The 19,250-nt window shown below is 28.5% G+C and overlaps 4 protein-coding genes across 4 annotated transcripts; 3 read left to right on the top strand and 1 right to left on the bottom strand.

Annotated features, from left to right (window-relative positions):
- Positions 1 to 4,105: 4,105 nt before the first annotated feature.
- Bm7516 (dCMP deaminase, putative) lies at positions 4,106 to 5,656 on the top strand (the record flags this gene model as incomplete). Its single annotated transcript, XM_001897090.1, has 5 exons — positions 4,106 to 4,176; positions 4,331 to 4,457; positions 4,846 to 5,094; positions 5,243 to 5,329; positions 5,573 to 5,656. 5 exons carry the CDS (start codon positions 4,106 to 4,108, stop codon positions 5,654 to 5,656), a joined length of 618 nt encoding a protein of 205 aa, XP_001897125.1.
- Positions 5,657 to 6,319: 663 nt separating this feature from the next.
- On the top strand, positions 6,320 to 9,210 carry Bma-dnj-30 (DnaJ domain containing protein; the record flags this gene model as incomplete). The annotated part of the gene is made up of 9 exons (XM_001897091.1): positions 6,320 to 6,358; positions 6,447 to 6,548; positions 6,928 to 6,984; positions 7,157 to 7,223; positions 7,555 to 7,649; positions 8,053 to 8,157; positions 8,443 to 8,501; positions 8,717 to 8,792; positions 9,076 to 9,210. The coding sequence occupies 9 exons, from the start codon at positions 6,320 to 6,322 to the stop codon at positions 9,208 to 9,210; spliced, it is 735 nt and encodes a 244-aa protein (XP_001897126.1).
- Positions 9,211 to 10,206: 996 nt separating this feature from the next.
- Positions 10,207 to 12,226, top strand: Bm9396 (uncharacterized protein; the record flags this gene model as incomplete). The annotated part of the gene is made up of 5 exons (XM_001897092.1): positions 10,207 to 10,335; positions 10,660 to 10,893; positions 11,072 to 11,182; positions 11,341 to 11,409; positions 12,140 to 12,226. The coding sequence occupies 5 exons, from the start codon at positions 10,207 to 10,209 to the stop codon at positions 12,224 to 12,226; spliced, it is 630 nt and encodes a 209-aa protein (XP_001897127.1).
- A 604-nt stretch (positions 12,227 to 12,830) lies between these two features.
- On the bottom strand, positions 12,831 to 17,733 carry Bm6003 (Pyridoxal-phosphate dependent enzyme family protein; the record flags this gene model as incomplete). Its single annotated transcript, XM_001897093.1, has 9 exons — positions 12,831 to 12,953; positions 13,288 to 13,447; positions 13,879 to 14,028; positions 14,348 to 14,558; positions 15,106 to 15,222; positions 15,994 to 16,168; positions 16,538 to 16,753; positions 17,089 to 17,174; positions 17,625 to 17,733. 9 exons carry the CDS (start codon positions 17,731 to 17,733, stop codon positions 12,831 to 12,833), a joined length of 1,347 nt encoding a protein of 448 aa, XP_001897128.1.
- Between the last annotated feature and the right edge of the window lie 1,517 nt (positions 17,734 to 19,250).

Genomic DNA, 19,250 nt, shown 5'->3' with positions numbered 1-19,250 from the left:
AAAGTATTTCTTTGATTGTTTCAAATTTTTGACTTTTATAAGAAGTTAGCATTTTTGATTTTTGCAAGATATCGCGGGTAACTTCTTTTTGATTTGATCTAAAATTTATGGATGAATTTAATTTTGCAAAGGATACTTAATGAAAAGAAAAAACCAGAACTGAAAGAATTGTTACGGTTGGAAATTTAATTTTCAAATTATTGAATAAAATAAATCTGTAAATTATAATTTATAATTAATCACAAAAAGTTTTTCCATCCTTTTTAGTTTACCAATTTTTGTTGAATAAGTAAATTTTGCTCATCTTTCAGTCCAGCCACTAACTAAATGGAAAACGTAGCAATTCTGAAATTTCAGAGAAAAGAAATTGATACCAAACAATAGAAAATTAAAATTTTAAATTAATAAATTGCCAGCGATATCTTTAAATTAAATAAAAATACCCCACAAGAGCTTGTTTTCAGTGCTATTCTTTCTTTATCACTTTCACTGATAGTATCCCATTTGTGAAGAAGAATTTTTTTTCATTCCATTTTTTTCTCTTTCTCTCTTTCTCTCTCTTTCTTGTTTTTTCATTCCATTATTATTTCTATTATGGTTTCTGGTGCTTTATTGAAGTATTCGTCTTTAATTTTACAATAAATAAAATACAAAATAACTTATTTGATTATAATTAATTCTAATTTATTTGATAAATTAATCATTGATGCGAGAAGTATTTTGCCTTATTAATTTAATTTCCACCAAATTCAGAAAAATATCACATTTTAAGTTCCCTTAAACATTAAATTTCTCAACACAATTAGTGTAATCCTTCCACTAAAAATTCGAATTATTATCCTTGCTTAAATCAACTTTTAAAATTTGCATAAGAACAGAAAAACTGTAAAGTCTGATATAAATGAGGAGAAATAAATTTCAATAAAATTATTGAAAAATGTGATTTCGGCTTATTACTATCAAATATTTTTAGCAAATGAACGGATATAAATAGTAATACTTTTATGAGGTTACTATTAAAGCTCAATTAGAAATTTTAATTAGTTTTAATTTCCTTTATTTTTTCTCTTTTTTCAAACAAAAGCATTTCGGTTTTTAATTTTAATTTATTTCTGAATTCCAAATACGAAATGATAATATGTAAATATAATTTGATACAAATGATAAAATATTCCTATATACAAATGATATCAAAATATTATACAAAAATTTGAAATTTTCTTCCTTTTAGCTTAACTTCACCTTACTCACTGTCTCTTCTTTTTCACTACAAACAAACAAACAAACAAACAAACATTGCTAATTTTTATCGGTAAACAAAATTGTGATTCAAATGCTTTGTGATCGATCATTCAGTTTTTGTTCTTTCTTTTCTCTTTTTCGTAATGTATGTATGTATGTATGTGTGTGTGTGTGTGTGTGTGTGTGTGTGTGTGTGTGTGTGTGTGTGTGTGTGTGTGTGTGTGTGTGTGTGTGTGTGTGTGTGTGTGTGTGTGTGTGTGTGTGTGTGTGTGTGTGTGTGTGTATGTATGTATGTATGTATGTGTGTGTGTGTGTGTATGTATGTATGTATGTATGTGTGTGTCACAAATTATTGGAATTCCGAAAAATTATTGTAATATGAGTTGATTCATCGGATGCCAAACTTTCGAATTTTTTTTAAGGAATTTTTGAAAGAAAATTTCAGGACGAAACTATTTGCACACTTAATGAATGCAATTATTCATTGCGAACATTTTTTTTTTTAAAAAATTTGTATTAAATTTTCTTAAAAAAAGTTACTCACAAAATGTTAGGTTAAATAGAATAATTGAATAAATAATTAAATAAAAATTTGCATGGATCATATAGAAATTCAAACAAAAAACAACAATTAAATGAATATTTTCAACAAATTTATTTGATTTAAGAAATTCAAATAGTGTAACTTTTTAAAAAATTCCTCTTCAAATACTTTGCCTTTTTTCTTATAATCGTCAAAGAATGCTATTAATTTCTTCGGTTCGAAAATCAAATTTCATTTTTTTTTCTTTTCTTCACAACATTATTATTATTATTATTATTGATTATTATCATTATTGTCTGACCTGACTTTAACTTTTTATCAATCATTTGAGCATATCATTTCTCTTCTTTTGTTCTATTTTCTTATTTTCTTGATGTGTACAGCTTTAATAATTGTTTCCCACTTTTTTTTCCTTCTTTTTCGGTTATTCTCGAACTGTACACTTTCATTTTGCTATTTTTATTGCGGAAAGTTTCATTGTTACAGTGTTGCAATTTTTCAGTAAAAGAAAAAACGAATAATTTGTGAATTTGCATTGGAAAATCAATCATACAAAATATTTGACGTACGTAAACATTACAGATGACAGTACAACAGCTTTACCACCCTGTTGTAGAATCAAATATTTGACGTACGTAAACATTACAGATGACAGTTACAACAGCTTTACCACCCTGTTGTAGAATCAAATATTTGACGTACGTAAACATTACAGATGACAGTTACAACAGCTTTACCACCCTGTTGTAGAATCAAATATTTGACGTACGTAAACATTACAGATGACAGTTACAACAGCTTTACCACCCTGTTGTAGAATCAAATATTTGACGTACGTAAACATTACAGATGACAGTTACAACAGCTTTACCACCCTGTTGTAGAATCAAATATTTGACGTACGTAAACATTACAGATGACAGTTACAACAGCTTTACCACCCTGTTGTAGAATCAAATATTTGACGTACGTAAACATTACAGATGACAGTTACAACAGCTTTACCACCCTGTTGTAGAATCAAATATTTGACGTACGTAAACATTACAGATGACAGTTACAACAGCTTTACCACCCTGTTGTAGAATCAAATATTTGACGTACGTAAACATTACAGATGACAGTTACAACAGCTTTACCACCCTGTTGTTAGAATCAATATCTGCATATTAAATATCAGCTACGCAGAGTATTTAACGTGCGTAAACACTGCGTGTGCATATTAAATATCAGCTACGCAGAGTATTTAACGTGCGTAAACACTGCGTGTGATGCAAACATCATATTGAAGACGGAAAGAATTTTTGAAAGTCACATTGTGACGTAATCATTACATTGAAGATTTACGACTATATTATATCCCTTATTGTCTTCATAATTCTGATTAAGTACCACTCTGCTTATTGTCCACGTGAGATGTTCTTTTAAGACAAGCGTAACTCACGTAATTCTTCACGGCATATGTGGATCGTGTCGACACAGGTGTGCTAACGTTGAAACATTCTTTACAATATTACATCTAAATGACATCTTTTAACACGGAGAAATCGTAATTCTGCTAATAATATATTGATTTGATCTCAAAATAAGTTTTTAAGCCTTGCAGTATTTTAATTTTCACAGTACACAGCAATTAGATTAATGAGGGCCTTAAATATTCACGTTGATCTATATCTCACGTAAGAATGGCGTGCGTAGCACAGTTAAAAACAAGCAACAGATCAAAAGACTTTCTTCATGCGAAATTTTAATCTTTTACAGAACAAGAAATATTCCAATTTCTCATAAATAAAAAGCAGTGTGACGTGACGTCCTACAAACAAACGTGACGTTTTGAGTTTTCACTTCGTTGTTGAATTTTTTTTTGACTGTTAACAGTGTACATTTGCTCTATAATATAAGCAACCTTGAATACACATTAAAATTAAAGGAAAAAAAAAACATAAATATTAATAAATAAAAACAATAGATATAATAAATATAAAAAATACGTTATATGTCATCTTCACATTCACCTTAACGTGACCGACGTACTAAATCTATGACGTACGCAAACATATATGCTAAACGTTGTGATTAAAAAACATAATTCGAACATTAGATAGAATCCACCACTGCAAAATCTCTTCAATATCCATCATTTCCTGAGTTGCAACCTGTTACAATTATGCTTTGTCAATCAAAATTCAATGCTATGAATTTCATAAAAGTGAACCGTAAATTTTCATCACAAGGCTGCATGAAATCCTTCGAGCTATTGATTCATGAGAATTACGTGTTTAGTTTTTCTCGTTTCGGGATTTCTTGAGAATTAGTAGGATGACGTCAGTTGTTGGATCCATCGATAACGAATGTGTTAAACTTACTGGCACAACGACAGCAGCTATTAAGTAAGTTTCACCTTAACGTTTTATTTCTTCAGTTTCCCATATTCAGAGACATTACATATTATTAATGGGTAGTGGAAGTGACTAACAGCTCAAAATATATGACTTTGAGATGACTACATATTCGATTACGAATTTATTTCGGTTTTTCCGACAGTGGTCATCAGTCTGACAATGTGATTTGCAATCATGCTGTAAAGCGTAATGATTACCTTTCTTGGGAAGAATACTTTATGGGCGTAGCACATATGGCTGCACTGCGGAGTAAAGATCCAATAACGCAGGTATATTTGTCGTCCAAATACTGTGTCTCACTTTTACTTCTATCTTATTAATTATGGAGGTTTTAAGTTTTGATGGGTTGGGATTAAGCTATTAGAGTGCTCTGATATATTTTTATTGCATATAATTTTCTTTTATTAGTTTTTTTCTTTTTAATTTATAATATGTAATTTTTTTTAATTTCTTTTTTTTTTTCTTTTGCTTTGTTTTTCTCGCAAATTTACTGCTTAATAATATTTTTTTAAATGTTTAATGTATTTAATATTATTTCGGAATAAAAATTATAGAAGCATACTTTTTATTTAATATTGTAACTAATTTTCCGAAAGGAATTGTTTGCTTTTATGATGAAAATAACTACCGAAGTCCAGTTTGAAGCAACAGTTGTAGGTTGGAGCCGTAATTGTAAACCAAGATAAACGGATTGTTGGCTCCGGATATAATGGGATGCCAACCGGTTGTTCAGATGATGTACTACCATGGGGCAAAGATCCCGAGAATTTCTTGGAAAATAAATCCGCCTATGTATGCCATGCAGAATTGAATGCAATACTGAATAAGATTGTGGGTTCAATTAAAGGTTCAACAATTTACACTGTCCTGTTTCCATGCAATGAATGTGCTAAACTTATCATACAGGTAAAGATCTCCTTGGATATACTAAATTTTCTGAAAGAGACTTGATGGAGTTATAAATATAACTACTTACTTTCCTTTTGGTTTAATTTTTTTAAACTGTCTGATTATCAGATGGAATACTTCAAAATGAACTGTAGGATAATTCCAGGCTGGTATAAGTGAAGTAGTGTTTCAAAGAGAAAAAGAGAAGAAAGTGAATACGATTGCATCAAAAAGAATGTTTGATTTGGCCGGGGTAATCAGTTTACATTTTCATTTTTTTACGCCTTTGTTTGGCTTCAGCGATTTTGATAACTGTATGATATTTTTCTAGGTGCTATTCCCGGTTTTTAGAACAATCGAAATTTTTCGTGCTATAGTTATGATACTCAGTAAGTCTAAAAAGCGAAGTTAATAGAACAAGGTCAAAGTGGTGTATTAAAAAAGTGAAATATTTTATTTAAATTGAAATGGTTTGTAATCAGATAAATTTTTTTAGGTTCGCTATCGACAGTTCCTTTCAAATCGAAAGATATCAATTGATCTCAGTGGTGATGCTGCCTATAATATTGTCACACTCTAGTTAATGCTTGTTTTTCAGTGTGGAATGACCTCAAAAAAAAAAGTGGAATTGCATGAAATTTTACTGGAATTTTTTGTTTTCCTGAGAGACTTTTGTTTTCTTAATGCTTATTTCATATCGTCTCGTGCAGTTTTGCTTTCATAATGGTTTTGATTTAAATTGGTATTGAACTTTAAGTTATTGTTATTACTCTAAACGTTTCGTTCTGCTTTAAAAGCACTTAGGAGAGCATACATTTATGGATTTCTAAACTTTCGTCAAGTAAAGAGTTTCTGAAAAGTTTTTTGATTACACTGGTTTCATTTCTGGATATATTGTCAATGCATATGTATTATCTGGTCTGACATTTTAATCTGAGCAGCTATTAAATTGTCAAAACTGAGAAAACTTTCACTTCCCTCTAATTATGGTCAAATGTTTTTGTAATTAAGTGACAAGTGGTTCTACTGAATTCGAATTTCGGTAGCAGTGGCTTGGTCCCCTAAATAAAAGGTCTCTAAGTACTGTGACCTGTTTTTTATATCTCTTAAAAGTCAGGTTAAGTAATTTGGTGTTGAATCAAGCTGAATCGGACAGAACATTCTTTTATTTTATTAATTAAAATGTCTAGGATACAAAGAATCGCATAAACATTTGGCATTGTTAATGATACACTGATGCATCATGGGGGATTCATCCGACTTTGAGCGATTTTACAGTGATGTTAGTCTGATTTTTCTGTACTTTTTGAAGTTTAGTCTGACTTAAAGTTTTTTTTTTTTTTCTGGAAAAAAAAATTTTATTGTTTTAGTTGAAAGAAACCGAGAAGAGAGACTCGGTATTAACGTCAAAGCAACAAATTGATCGCTTATTACGTCCTGGCTCCACTTACCTGAATTTAAATCCTTTTGAGGTGATAGTTTATGATTACTTGTGTGCATTACACTGTTTAATTCTGGTAACTGTTCATAGAAAATTTGGTTCTTGCTTAATCTGATCTTTTATTATAGCGGAGCAGTTGACGGGTTTTATTATCCTATGCATGACGATGAATTAAGTAACCTCCTGAGAGACATTATTGCTTCATCGACTAAGGATCAATTGATTCAAATCATTGATGTCAAATAGAAATTAGGTAGTCTGGTAACTGTTCATTAAGGACAGGTTTATGCATCAGCATCTACAGTGACGAAATTACTGCAATGATTCACTGAATTCCATTGAATTAAATGCGATTAAATTATTGAATCAAGTAAGATCTGTACTGAATCGTATAGTTTTCTCTTCCTCAGGTTTTGCAAATTGATCCAGATACAGATGTTGAGGCGGCTAAGAAGAAGTATAAAAAGGTAACGACTTTTTCATCAAGAAATAAGGTTTCGTGATGAGCACTTTTTAGTTCTTTTTAGCATTAATCTAGTTTTTGGCATTAATCTTTGATTTGTAAACCCGTATTCTTCAGGAGTTTTTGACTCCTTCAGTATTTCTATTTCAATTTTTCCTTTATTCTGGATTTTACAGCTTTCTTTGCTTATTCACCCGGACAAAAATACCGATGATCGTGAAAGAGCTGAACGTGCATTTGATGGTAAGAAATTTTTTTTTCCAAAGAGATTTGGAATACCTAAAATTAATTTCAAATTTAGGAGCTCATGTAATTACGTTTTATGAATTTCTCGTTATTCTCTTTCCCTCCTTCGATCGTGTTGGGCGAAGATAATTTCCATTTGATTCATTTGAATGAATAACTCATATTCTATCTAATGGAATAATGGAAGTTTCCTAGAAGGCTGAATTTTTTAGCCGAACTTTTTTCCAAATAATCAGGAAATTTTCCTGATAAGTCAGTTATAAAATTTCTCTATCAAATAAGTTTATTGGATATGGCAGTTGTACTGCAATGCACAATATGATTTCAGTAGTGAAAAAGGCTATAAAAATGATCGAAGATCCAGATGAATTGGCGAAATGTCGGGAAACTTATACAGAAGCAAGAGCTCGTCTAGCAATCATTGTAAGCTTAAGTCACTTTAATTCTGCATTACTTAAATCAGTTCTTGATTTGCATTCTCAGTGTATTCATTGTTAATGAAACTAGTGCCAATATTTCCAATAAATATATAAGCTTACATAAAATAATGAGTTTCACTTGGAGCTCGGTATTTGTGACAATTGTAGTTTAAGCATTTTAAAAACTGAAATTGAGAAATTTCATAAAGTATTAAGAGCCAGTGAAGTTGTCGACGATTACATCTACATTTTGCCATGCATGATTTTAAGGAAAAAAGTTAAATTATTTGAATTTTATTGTAATTTCTTAAGTTGGATTTATTTTAATTTCTTCCACCAGTTTCATTTATTGACCATACATGATTAAAGGTTAATTGCATTATCATTTATATACTGTTGAGTTACAGATGAGCGAAAAACGACGTAAGCAAAAGAAGAATGGTCAAGGAGATAAAATACCTGAAGATGAACCAGCTGCGTACAATAAAGCTCTTTGGGTGGTAGTCACGAAGGTTTGCTATTTATTTTGTTTCTGAACGTTACTGCCGTCTCTTGCCTTTCCACTTCGATACTTTGGACACAAAAAAGTGTCATATTCGTCTTTGGTTTTTTCGCATAAGTGGGATGTAAAACAAAGCTTTATAACAAATCACTTTTTTATCAGCTAATGAACATTATCGTATTTTGTCTCTGAAATGATCAATTTAATTTATAATTGGAATTTTGTACTTTTTCTGTATTTGTAATGTGTGTTTTCTGCTTTTCTTCTTCTTGATGCTTAAGTTCTTGATGTTTAGGTGTTTGCTGATCGTGAGAAAAAGCGGAAAATGTTGGAAGACAGAGCAAATGAAGAGAAGTCAGTTCATTCTTTCGTAACATTCAGTTTTGTTGTACAATTTACAATATGTTATTTATGGAGTAAATTGATTATTAATTTCAGTATTCAGTACAGTTATTCATGATGTTATTGAGACTTTGCTGAGCAATGATGTGGTCTTCTTAGACATAAACTAGTTTGTCTTATCTGCTTTGCTGCTCTTGAGATTAAAATTAATTGTGGATGTATTTCAGGAGAAGGGTAGCAGAGGAAATGCTTGCAGCTGCAGAAAAAAGGAAAAGAGAGGAAGAATTCGCTAAAAATTATGAAGTAATTTTTTTAGAAAAAAGTAAATTCGAATAGTCATTTGATTTAATTTAATGTTGTTTAAATTGTCATGGTTTCAAGTATTTAAAATTGAAGAAAAAAGACAAAAATTGAAAGTGATTTTGAAATTATTTGTTCGGTCCTTTCTTACAAAAATAGTTCTGTTTTGGTCACACTGAATTTAATCTTCATTTTTCTTCTAATTGATGTTTTATATGCTTATAGGGAATAGATCTTTATGGGTAATTATTATTGAGAGTTTGCATTAGAACTGATCAATTTTAAGGAGTCACGTGATGAACGTCGAGGTACATGGAGACAATTCATGGCAAAGAAGGCAAAAAAAGAATACGAAGGAAAATCACTGAAAGGAACAGCATTTAAACCACCAAAAATAAAGCTTGAAACGAGTGGAAAATAATTTTAAGTATTAAGGCTTGATAAATTCTTTTTCTTCTCGATCTCATTCAACTTTATCTTTTTTTCGATGTTAATCTCTCGAAGTGATAGATAATATGTCGATGAAAAAGTGAAAGTTATGATGATGATATTGATGATGGTTAACAATTTGACACACAAGATGTTGCTGTCACTGCTTGTGGTTGTTGTAATTTGAAGTGGCCTCTTTTGGAAACTTTGTTTATATCCTTACTTAACTTCTTAATTCAAGTTTTTGCTGCCACAGCAATATAGGTGTCGCGAATAATCTTAAACCTCTAAGAATTTATTTTACGAGAGAAGGTTAATTCATTTTATGTTACTTTACCTTAGTTATTATCATTAATGGTTATTATTAGTTTTCCATGGTTTTTGTCAGAATAATTGAATATTTAACGAACCGAACATTTGTCTGTTTTGACGAAGTTGTTTAGCATTTAGTGTTGAAGACTGTTTGAAGAGGCATTGCATCGTTTCATTCGGTTAGTGAAGTGTTTCATTTATAGACCGAGTAATCCTGATGATGACATACCCAAAATATTTGCTTTGCACTAACAAAATTTACTTTTACAATGAGAAATGTAATTATCGAGTGACTGTGGTAGTATTGATGAATGCATTTTTCGTTCAAATAAAAATGAACAGATGCTTTGGTGCACTTTATTAATTTTCTAGCAGCCTAAATTTCTCGATACACGAATGGGAGATTTAAATCTGATTTAAAAACCCTAAAAATCGAAATTGAAGTTCCTTTCAGTTTAACTAAGTACTGTTGTGCAAAATTTTTGTAAAGTTAAAATGAATTCGTTAAAATTGCCATATGTTAGTTGTTCCGAAATGTTTTCAAATTTCTTCTGGACAGATCAAGAAACAAATGGAGAGTTAGGAGTGAAGTTATCATTTAAATTCTTTCATGTTTCCTTCTGAAGTCATTGACTTTTTTACATATAGTAAGGAACGGTGGTTGGTTTGGGATGAAATGAGTGCTTTGGATCTTATTCTGTGTACAATTTGTGCTTTACTCATATGGCTTCTTTGGCAAAAACTGGAAAAAGTGAAATCAGAGGAAAAAAGAAGAAATCTTAGGAAGAGTAAAAGTCAGAGAAAGGTGTTCGGTGGAATTTAATTTAATTATTTCTTACTCACTAATATTTTACTGAAATTGAAATGCTGGAATACAGGGAAAGGCATCTTTGATTTTTATCTTTCGTTTAACATAATAGAAGACTGTAATGTAATGTTTCTGCTTTGCACCTGTTTGTGTCTCATATACTCTAATGAACTCTCAATATTGTCCATAATTTTAGATGAAGTGTTATTAGAAATTTATTTTTGGATTATTTTCTAAATTATAATTCTCATTTTCTACTGGCAATTAACTAAAGTAAAGATTCAGATAAATTGTTTCCGCTTATAGCAATATCTTTGACAGGTGAAAGTAAGCAAGAAAGATGATATAAAGGAAAGAATTGTCATTGAAGAGAAAGAAATTAATTTCAAAAAGACACCGTCGTCCTCTGCTCCTGCACCGCCAATACCACCTCCTGCACCGCCAGTACTACCTCCTGCACCGCCAATACCACCTCCTGCACCTCAGCCTTCACCAGTTTCATCAACAAAAACAGCTATTCCAACAGTATCAACTGCATCTCCGGTTGAAGTTAAAGTAATGCATTAAAGTCATTTCTATATTTCACTCTAAATTCATTTTTATCATATTTTTTGAAATGGTACCAAAACAGTGCCAAGGCACCGTACGATGAATATTCCTGAAACTTTCATCTTAACTTCGAGCCAATTCCACGAATTCAGGTCTTAGTATTAATTTTTTTTCCTTCCTTTAGTTACCGTCACCTGTACCTCCAATACCACCTCCTGCACCTCAGTCTTCACCACTTTTATCAGCAAAAACAGCTACACCGACAATATCAGCTGTATCTCCGGTTGAAGTTCAGGTAATATATTGAAGTTATTTTTCCACATTTTGTTTTAAATTCTTCTCTCATCAACATTTCCTGTATATGTTAGTTACCAAAAGAACCAAAAGGACACCAATAGAAGCACCTATATGATAACTACCCGAAAGTTTAACCTTAACCTTGAACTTTTGTAGGAAGGCAAGAAAAATTTTAACAAACCAAATGAAACTGGATTGGAATGGGGTCCATTTGATAAACAAGTGGTTCGACTGTTTATTGTTTCAAATATTTCATTTATACATCCATATTTCTTTCTCCTTTTTTTTTTTTTTTTTTCATTTAATATGCATGAATTTTCAAATCTAAAACTTTTTTCCCGATATTTACACTTTGATTCTTTTTAATTTCGAGTAATTTTAAAAATTTTTCTAATTTTTGGAAAAATATTTTAAATCATATATTTCTTTAACCATTCTAATAGCATTTTAAAATAATTTATTTTAAAGTAAATAGCATTTCAAAGTATAATGAGAATTAATGTAACTTAGAAATTTGATTAGTAGAAATCGAAAAAAGCACTAACTGTGCCATAAAGTATGATAATCAGTTTATTCATACCAAAATTTTAACAGTTATCATTGATATTATTGTACGGTTGCATTCTTTTTCGATAATATTAAATTAATTACTATTAATCAATTAATCAAAATTTTTTCTTTTTAATTGAGAAAAAAAATAATTCAAAAAAAAAGAAAATGATATAGGTAAACATAGATGGAAATTGTATAAAGTTGACAGTGTCAATCTCTCTCAGATCAATTTAGAATGATTCAATGATAATAAGATATTCATGAAATGATAATAATGAAATGTTAATAATTGATAGAAGTAAAAATCAATAATACATTAAGTAAATTGTTATTAATTAAATTAACCAAAAATATTTTTCATTTTTAGAATGAAAATTAATTATTCGATGAATGTATTTTTTAGTTGCCACAGCAAAAGCCATGGGTATTTGAGGGCGAAGCATATTATCCACCAAATTTCTTCACAGCAGCTCATCACTCAAAAGAATGACTTTGATAAATGAAAACTGGAACTGAATTCGATAATTTAATTTCTTAATTTAGTCGAGATTTGGAATAAAATAAAAGAAGAGAAACAATAATGTTTCAGATGTGAGTTAACAATGAGTTCTTATTGGTACAAATTAAATTTTTATACCAAGAGAATATTTTTTGGACAATTTAATCTCTTTTTTTTTTAAAAAAAAAGTGTTCTATAATTACATTAATAAGTGTGATGGAAATATATTTATTGATTTTATGTGTAAAATATTATTAAGTTAAGTTAAATTTTAATGCAAAATATTTCATTCTATGTTTGCAAATTTCTCCATTACTTTGTCATTTTGTGTTGACAATCTTTCACCTAGTAATATCACTAATTACTGCACTATTTAGAAAATGATACTATCCAAAATATTCAGAAAAAAGAGAAAAAAAAGAATGTTGCAAAATTATTTCGAAAAAAAAGAAAAGCTAAAGCTAAAGTTAATCCTGAAAATTCAAAACCATTTTAAAATTGAAATTGAAATCAGAATTATAATCAATCGTATTCAATTCCAACAGAAGCATTAAAGGAAGTAAAAAATGCAAAAAGAAATGCGAAACTGAATGAGTTACAAGCAACATGTTGTTCGCCGACTCCGGAAATCGATCATGTTAACCGCATTAGCTTGATCACATCGTTCATGTCCGGAAATCAGTGGATCTGATCCAAATTTAAATGCCTCCTCAATTTCCTAAAATAGCTTTTTTTTTTCGTTTCGACTTCATAACATGTGACATTTCTTTTTCCTTTAAACAAATGGGAAAAATGAAGAAAATTTAATTTTGTGAGATTTTAAATAAAATGAAAAAAAGAAAAATGATGTTAAAAAGTTAGAAAAATGAGCAATTATTTGTGAAGTAATCAGTAGCTAAATTCATTACTTTTATAATTTCAAGCTTATAATATTTAAATTAATAATATTTGTATGAAATTGAATTTATCAAAATTAATTCAAAATTTATCAAAATTCTCTTCCGCTCAAAATATTTTATTAATTATATTAATTACTTAGATTAGCGGTATACCTTAATCCAACAGTCATACACTGCCAGTCCACCGTGAACGTTGAAATTTTCACTGATCCATGTTCTGTTGTAGTACGATGACTCGTAGTAATCACCAGTGTCACCCAATATTGTGGCAATTATTAATCGTTGACTGTTATTGTTAAAGAGTGAAGCTTTGCTGAAAATTTATTATTAAATAATTTGGCAAATATTTTGAATGATTTTGATTAATAATTTAAACTAATAATAAGTTTCAGATTCTTATTTTGCATCCGAATCTAATTAAATTCTTTTTATATTTAGTTAAAATTTTCTTATAATATCAAAGCTATGTATAATTATTTAAACAATAATTATAATACTTTTAATTATATTTGCTATCATATCACTAATGATTAATAAATTTAGACACCAAATTTTGATTGCAATTTTAAATACAAAATCAAAATAATTGCTAGGAAAGATACTAGCAGTAGTAGTAGACGTATCAAAGTTCATATCAAATTATAATAATAAATTAGTTCTTTTTAATTCATTCATCGTTTATTCCTTTATTTATACTTTCTTATTTTTCTCTAATAAACAAACAAATAAACAAATTTTATTTACTCATGTGTTGCAGCCAGATGTAGTGCTGCTATGAAATTAGCCCCAGTGCTGGTACCACCGTTTATGCCTAATCGTTTCAGAACTGCCATTGCTGCGGTCGATGCAATATCAGGAATTTTAATGGCTCTGTCAATTACCGCCCGCAATAAACTGAAGTTTGTACCTTTAGCAAATTGTTAGTAAATAATTGCTTAATATTTAATCAATGAATGAATCAAGAAATATCGCATTTTCTTCTTTGATTATTATCAAAAATTAGTGGCGTTTTATTCATAATTGTATAATCATTAATAACAATAATAAAGTAAATAATTAGGTATATAAATAAATAAATAAACAAACAAATAACAGCATTCTTTGCAGCAGACATCAAATTTCATTCCAATATTTCATAAATAAATTTTTTGATCATTAAATCTTAAAGCAATAAGCTTCGCTCTCGACAGAACACAAGTTACAGCACAGTTACCTCGATGTGACACCATGTTTCACCGGTCCCATAACACCGAATCCGATACCTGCCATCCCAGGTATCACCCAGACATCTCTACCGCTTTCATTTGTAAATCGTCCATTCATAACATAATCATAATACACCGAAAATTGTGTATCAGCGAGTACAACTTCTGTTCTCAGACCGTATTTTTTAACATATCGTCCAATGGATGATATTGTCCCACCTGTAAAGGTAAAAGCCATTAATTAATAATTTCTTATCAATTAAATTCAACAGTTCCAGTTTTTTTCTTTTTTTTTTTTCATTGCTGTAAATGTATATTATCACTTAAGAACAAAAAAAAAAAAAACGATTCATTTTTTTTTTTGGTCAAATTTTTAATACAATAACAACTATCTTATTGTATTTGTAATTAAATTAAAATTTTAAAATTTACCAACATTAAACAAAACAAGGAAATGAAAGGAAATTTATTTAAAATAATTAATTGCTAACTAATTATCATAATTGTTTGTTCACTATGGAATAGGAATTTATGTTATAATTTTTTCCTTCTAACCAAACAATTAGGTATTTTCAGATAATTTGAATTTCTTTTCATTAGACTTAGAATTAATAATTACTCATACTTTTATCTCCACCTTCTCATCATACTTTATTTCTAAGTTTTTCATCACAAAACCAATAGTATCACCGAAATCCAAATATATGTATTTCTATGGAAATGTTTAAAAAAAAAAAGTTGAAATAAAACTGATGAAAATATGGACCAGTCCCAGCAGAATGAACAAAATAATTTGGCTCTTCGATCGTTTGGTTCAGGTCCTCTCGTATTTGAGCCAACACTTCATGCATCAAATTAACACTTTCCAATGGATAATTACCACCTAAACATTTTAAAATCAATTTATCAGCGATCAAAGTAGCTTATCAGACGAAGATATATTAATCAGAACTACTACTGATAAGGTGCACTTTTCATCATTCACAACTTTTTTTCTCTTTCAGACATTTATCTGGAAGAGTAAATTTCAAGATACTGAAGTTTTCTGAAATCAGCAGAAATGTTGTCATAATTCGAATTAATTAAGCTAAAGTAATTAAAATCTAAATTATTTATATAGAATAATTAAAATTAAGAACGATATTATTTCGATTTTACTCGAAAATTTTATGAAATTATTCCTTTACAGAAGAGAAATTTATGAGATATTTGAACAAGAAAAAATAGAAATTAATTTACTGTTCCAATTTTTGATAACAATTGGCTAGTTTACATACATGTATGAATATATTCGGAAAGTGAAAAGTAGGAAATTTTCGTAAAATACGGAAAGGTAATTCAGGTAATAACTGTAAATTAGAAATTAGTGATAATATTCTGTTAGATTCAATTTTGTCTACAAGTAATGTTATCTAAATAAATAAATAAATAATAAATGCTTGTTTTATAAACATTACAAATAGTTTATACGTCCTATCAATTTTTGAGAAATATGTTAAAATGATAACACAAAATGATAAAATGATAGCTGGTCAAGATTTAAATTGATCAGTCAAGAACTGGTCAAGATTTTTTACCTGTTCAAGATTTTAAAATTTGCCTAAATTCTACCAATGATCAGTATCAGACTTTTTCCTCAACCTGAAATACTTACTTTCATGATATTCCTCAGCCTTATCCGAATTAGCAAACTGATTCATGAAAAAGCCATTGTTTCTTATGGCTTCTTGTTTAGCTCTAATTAATCGATCACCTAAATCTGTCTTAATTATATCGCCACCATACGATTGAATATGTTCAACTTTTACTTGTTCGATTGAATTTGGTACCTGTAAATTACCTTTGATTTAATATTTGACATTTGCATCATTTTATCACCCTAATGTCTAATTTATAAAACAGTTTAATTCATATTAAAAATATCAATTTCAATATGCAAAAAAAGAAAAAAATTTTTTTTTGATTGAATCAGTTTTCAATTTGAGTGCTTACTGTTATGAATATAAATTGAAAATGGTAAATTATAAGAGTTGAAAAATTAATTTCCAAAAAGCTAAATTTTATATAATTTTAAGTAACATATTACAATGCTGAAAGCAAAAAAAGTTTAAAGGAAATTAAAAATAAATTTAAAAGAAAAAATATTTTCAAATATTTTTTCATTTTTTTCCCAAGTAAAATATGAAAGAAATACCTACGATAGCGATGAATTTTACTCCAATTAAGCGACACATATATGCTTCACTTGCTGCTGTATTCCCGGAACTTGCCTCATAAACAGTCGTATTCTCGCCAATTTTACCATCAACAATAGCCCACATTATTAATGCCCAGGAATAACGATGCTTTAAACTACCTGTCCTTGATGCTGACTCATTCTTGAACACAAAATCAACATTCTCATAGCCTGGACTCTGAATAAAATTACAAATTAATAAAAAGAAAAATGAAAGCAAAAAGTTATTTGCAAAGGAAAATAATCGATTATATGATAATTTGAAATATACAAGTATTAATTAACTTTTCTTAGATGAAATAATAATTATTATAAAAAAAAAAGACATTCATTTCTTTTTTTAAGTAACATTTTTGAAAATAAATTATTATTACTTTTTTCCCTCCCTCTCTCTCTTCACTCTCATATTTTTATACAATCTCTCGTGCAAATGATATGATATCAATAAATTCTATTTTCCTACTAAAAACACTCCATACAGTACTAGTATATATGATGCATGCATATCATTACTGTAAATTTAAACATTGGTGTCCTTCCCATGTGTCTCCTTTCTTCCCATAGCTTAGCAATTGCACGACGACGCCACAAATTTTCACCTAAACAAGAATTCAATATCAAATTTAAATTTTATCGTAGAACTAAATTCAAAACATAAATTTCAGATTTAAAAAAAAAAAAAAAAAAACACACCTAGAAAAATGTTAGTTTAAAATAAATTAAACTAATATTAAAAGAAACATTGACATCCATTCTATTGCATTTGATTCGCTACTGTATTGTAATTGATCAAAGCATCCAAGTAATTTTCAAGATTTATGTCATCTTGTCGTGACAAGTTTACTTTTCTTAAGTTAGCATCTAGTATATCAGAACAATCATTCATTCATCGAATAGAATAAACGAATCGATTTTTAAAAGATAGAAAAAAAAGAATAAAATTTTAGCATGAAAAGATTTTACTCAAAAACCAACTACAAATCTAAAAATGTAAACAATTAAATTTTAAATTAATTTTTTTTTCTTTTTTTTTAAAGAAGGAAACAAACGTTTCTGTTCATCAAGAGGTGCTTGAGAAAGTAATGAAAATGATGTCACACAGATGACATGAACGATGACAATGAGTGACACTAATAATTTGAGCATGTCAAGAAGCATCTTTTTTTTTCCTGCAAAAAATAAAAAGAATAAATTTTGCAAAACTTTAATCTTTTCACTTTCATTGAATCCAAATGATTTTATTTGACATTAAAAATTGTTTACAAAGACAAAAGGCTTTTTTCTGATATTAAAATTAATTTGTTCTGAATTTCATTTAATTCTTATAACAGATTAAAAAAAATTAAATCTTCAATTTTTCTAATGCAGTGAAAAATTCAATTTGAAAAAATTTGAAAAAAAAAATTTGAAAAATCAATTTGAAAAAAATCAATTTGAAAAAATTCAATTTCAATTTGATGTATTTCTTTTCTTCTAAGAAGTTTCCTTAAATAGGTTTTTTTTTAAAATAGATTTTGTCTTATAAAAATAATATTTTTTTTTTTTTTTTTTGAAATAATATCTATCATAATTTTAAATAGTATAAAAATTGATTATAATCAAAAAATCATAGTAATAACAGAAAATATAAATTAAAACAAAAAAAAAAAAAGAAGGAAATATTGATTTTTCCAGCAAGCAGTGAATGATAAGATGAATAAGTGAATAAAATTATGATAAGCAATCGGATTTTATCATAAAAACGATTAAACAATATAGCGAGAAGTGTCGAAAAGAAGAAAGGAAAAAGAAACGAATGATAACAAAAACCGGAAAAAACTAAAATTGGAATATTTGAAGAGGAAAAGAATGAAGAAATAAACCTATCAAAAGGCAAGTTTCGATTGTAATATTTCCGGAATATAAACATATGTATTTTATTTTTATTTTTTTTTTCCATCAATTGAAAATTCTAATAACTAAAAGTGTAAAGTTCATAATTGCATTATAAATAACTATTGAAAACTTTTATAAAAATTTTTTTCTCCTTCCACACATCATTTTCCATATATTGAAAGAAAGAGTTTTAATTTTTTATTCACAAAAAAAGATCATATTTTACTCTAAAAAGATTTTACTTTTACTACAAAAAATTTTACCTTTCATTTGCAGGAATAAAATAAGTAAAAAAAAAAAAAAAGTGTTATTAACTTTATTACAAGTATACTGCATATAATTGGTTTTGAAAAAACTAGTGAGTTATTTTGAATTGTCATAAGTTAATTTAATTTTTTGAATAAAAAAATTTATGGCCAATTTTCTTTTTTTGAAACTATACAATACAGTGATGCAGAAATCATTTTAAAAAAAATGAAAAAACAATATTAATTTCAAGAAAAATTTTTAATAATAGAATGAAAAGGTAGATGAATTTGTGTTGAGTGAAATTGTTTATATTTCCGGATTTATTTTTACTTCAAATCTCCGGAAAATATAAATTTATGGGTGTGGAGTGTAAATCAGGAATTTTAGATGAGCAGTCAAAGAGACCAGCAAAATGCATACATCAAGTAATTATTCAATTATTGTCTCCGATCTACTTAATGAACGATTGTATCTCAAAGCTTTCGGTCTTCGGTTCATACGGAATAACCGGTCTTAATCCGATTAACATGTACTTAAAGCATTCGGAAATA

Source organism: Brugia malayi (genome assembly GCF_000002995.4).
Source record: "Brugia malayi strain FR3 genome assembly, contig: Bm_008, whole genome shotgun sequence".
Taxonomy (NCBI): domain Eukaryota; kingdom Metazoa; phylum Nematoda; class Chromadorea; order Rhabditida; family Onchocercidae; genus Brugia; species Brugia malayi.
Note: the sequence above shows the minus strand (reverse complement) of the source record. Positions and strands in the feature narration are given on the sequence as shown.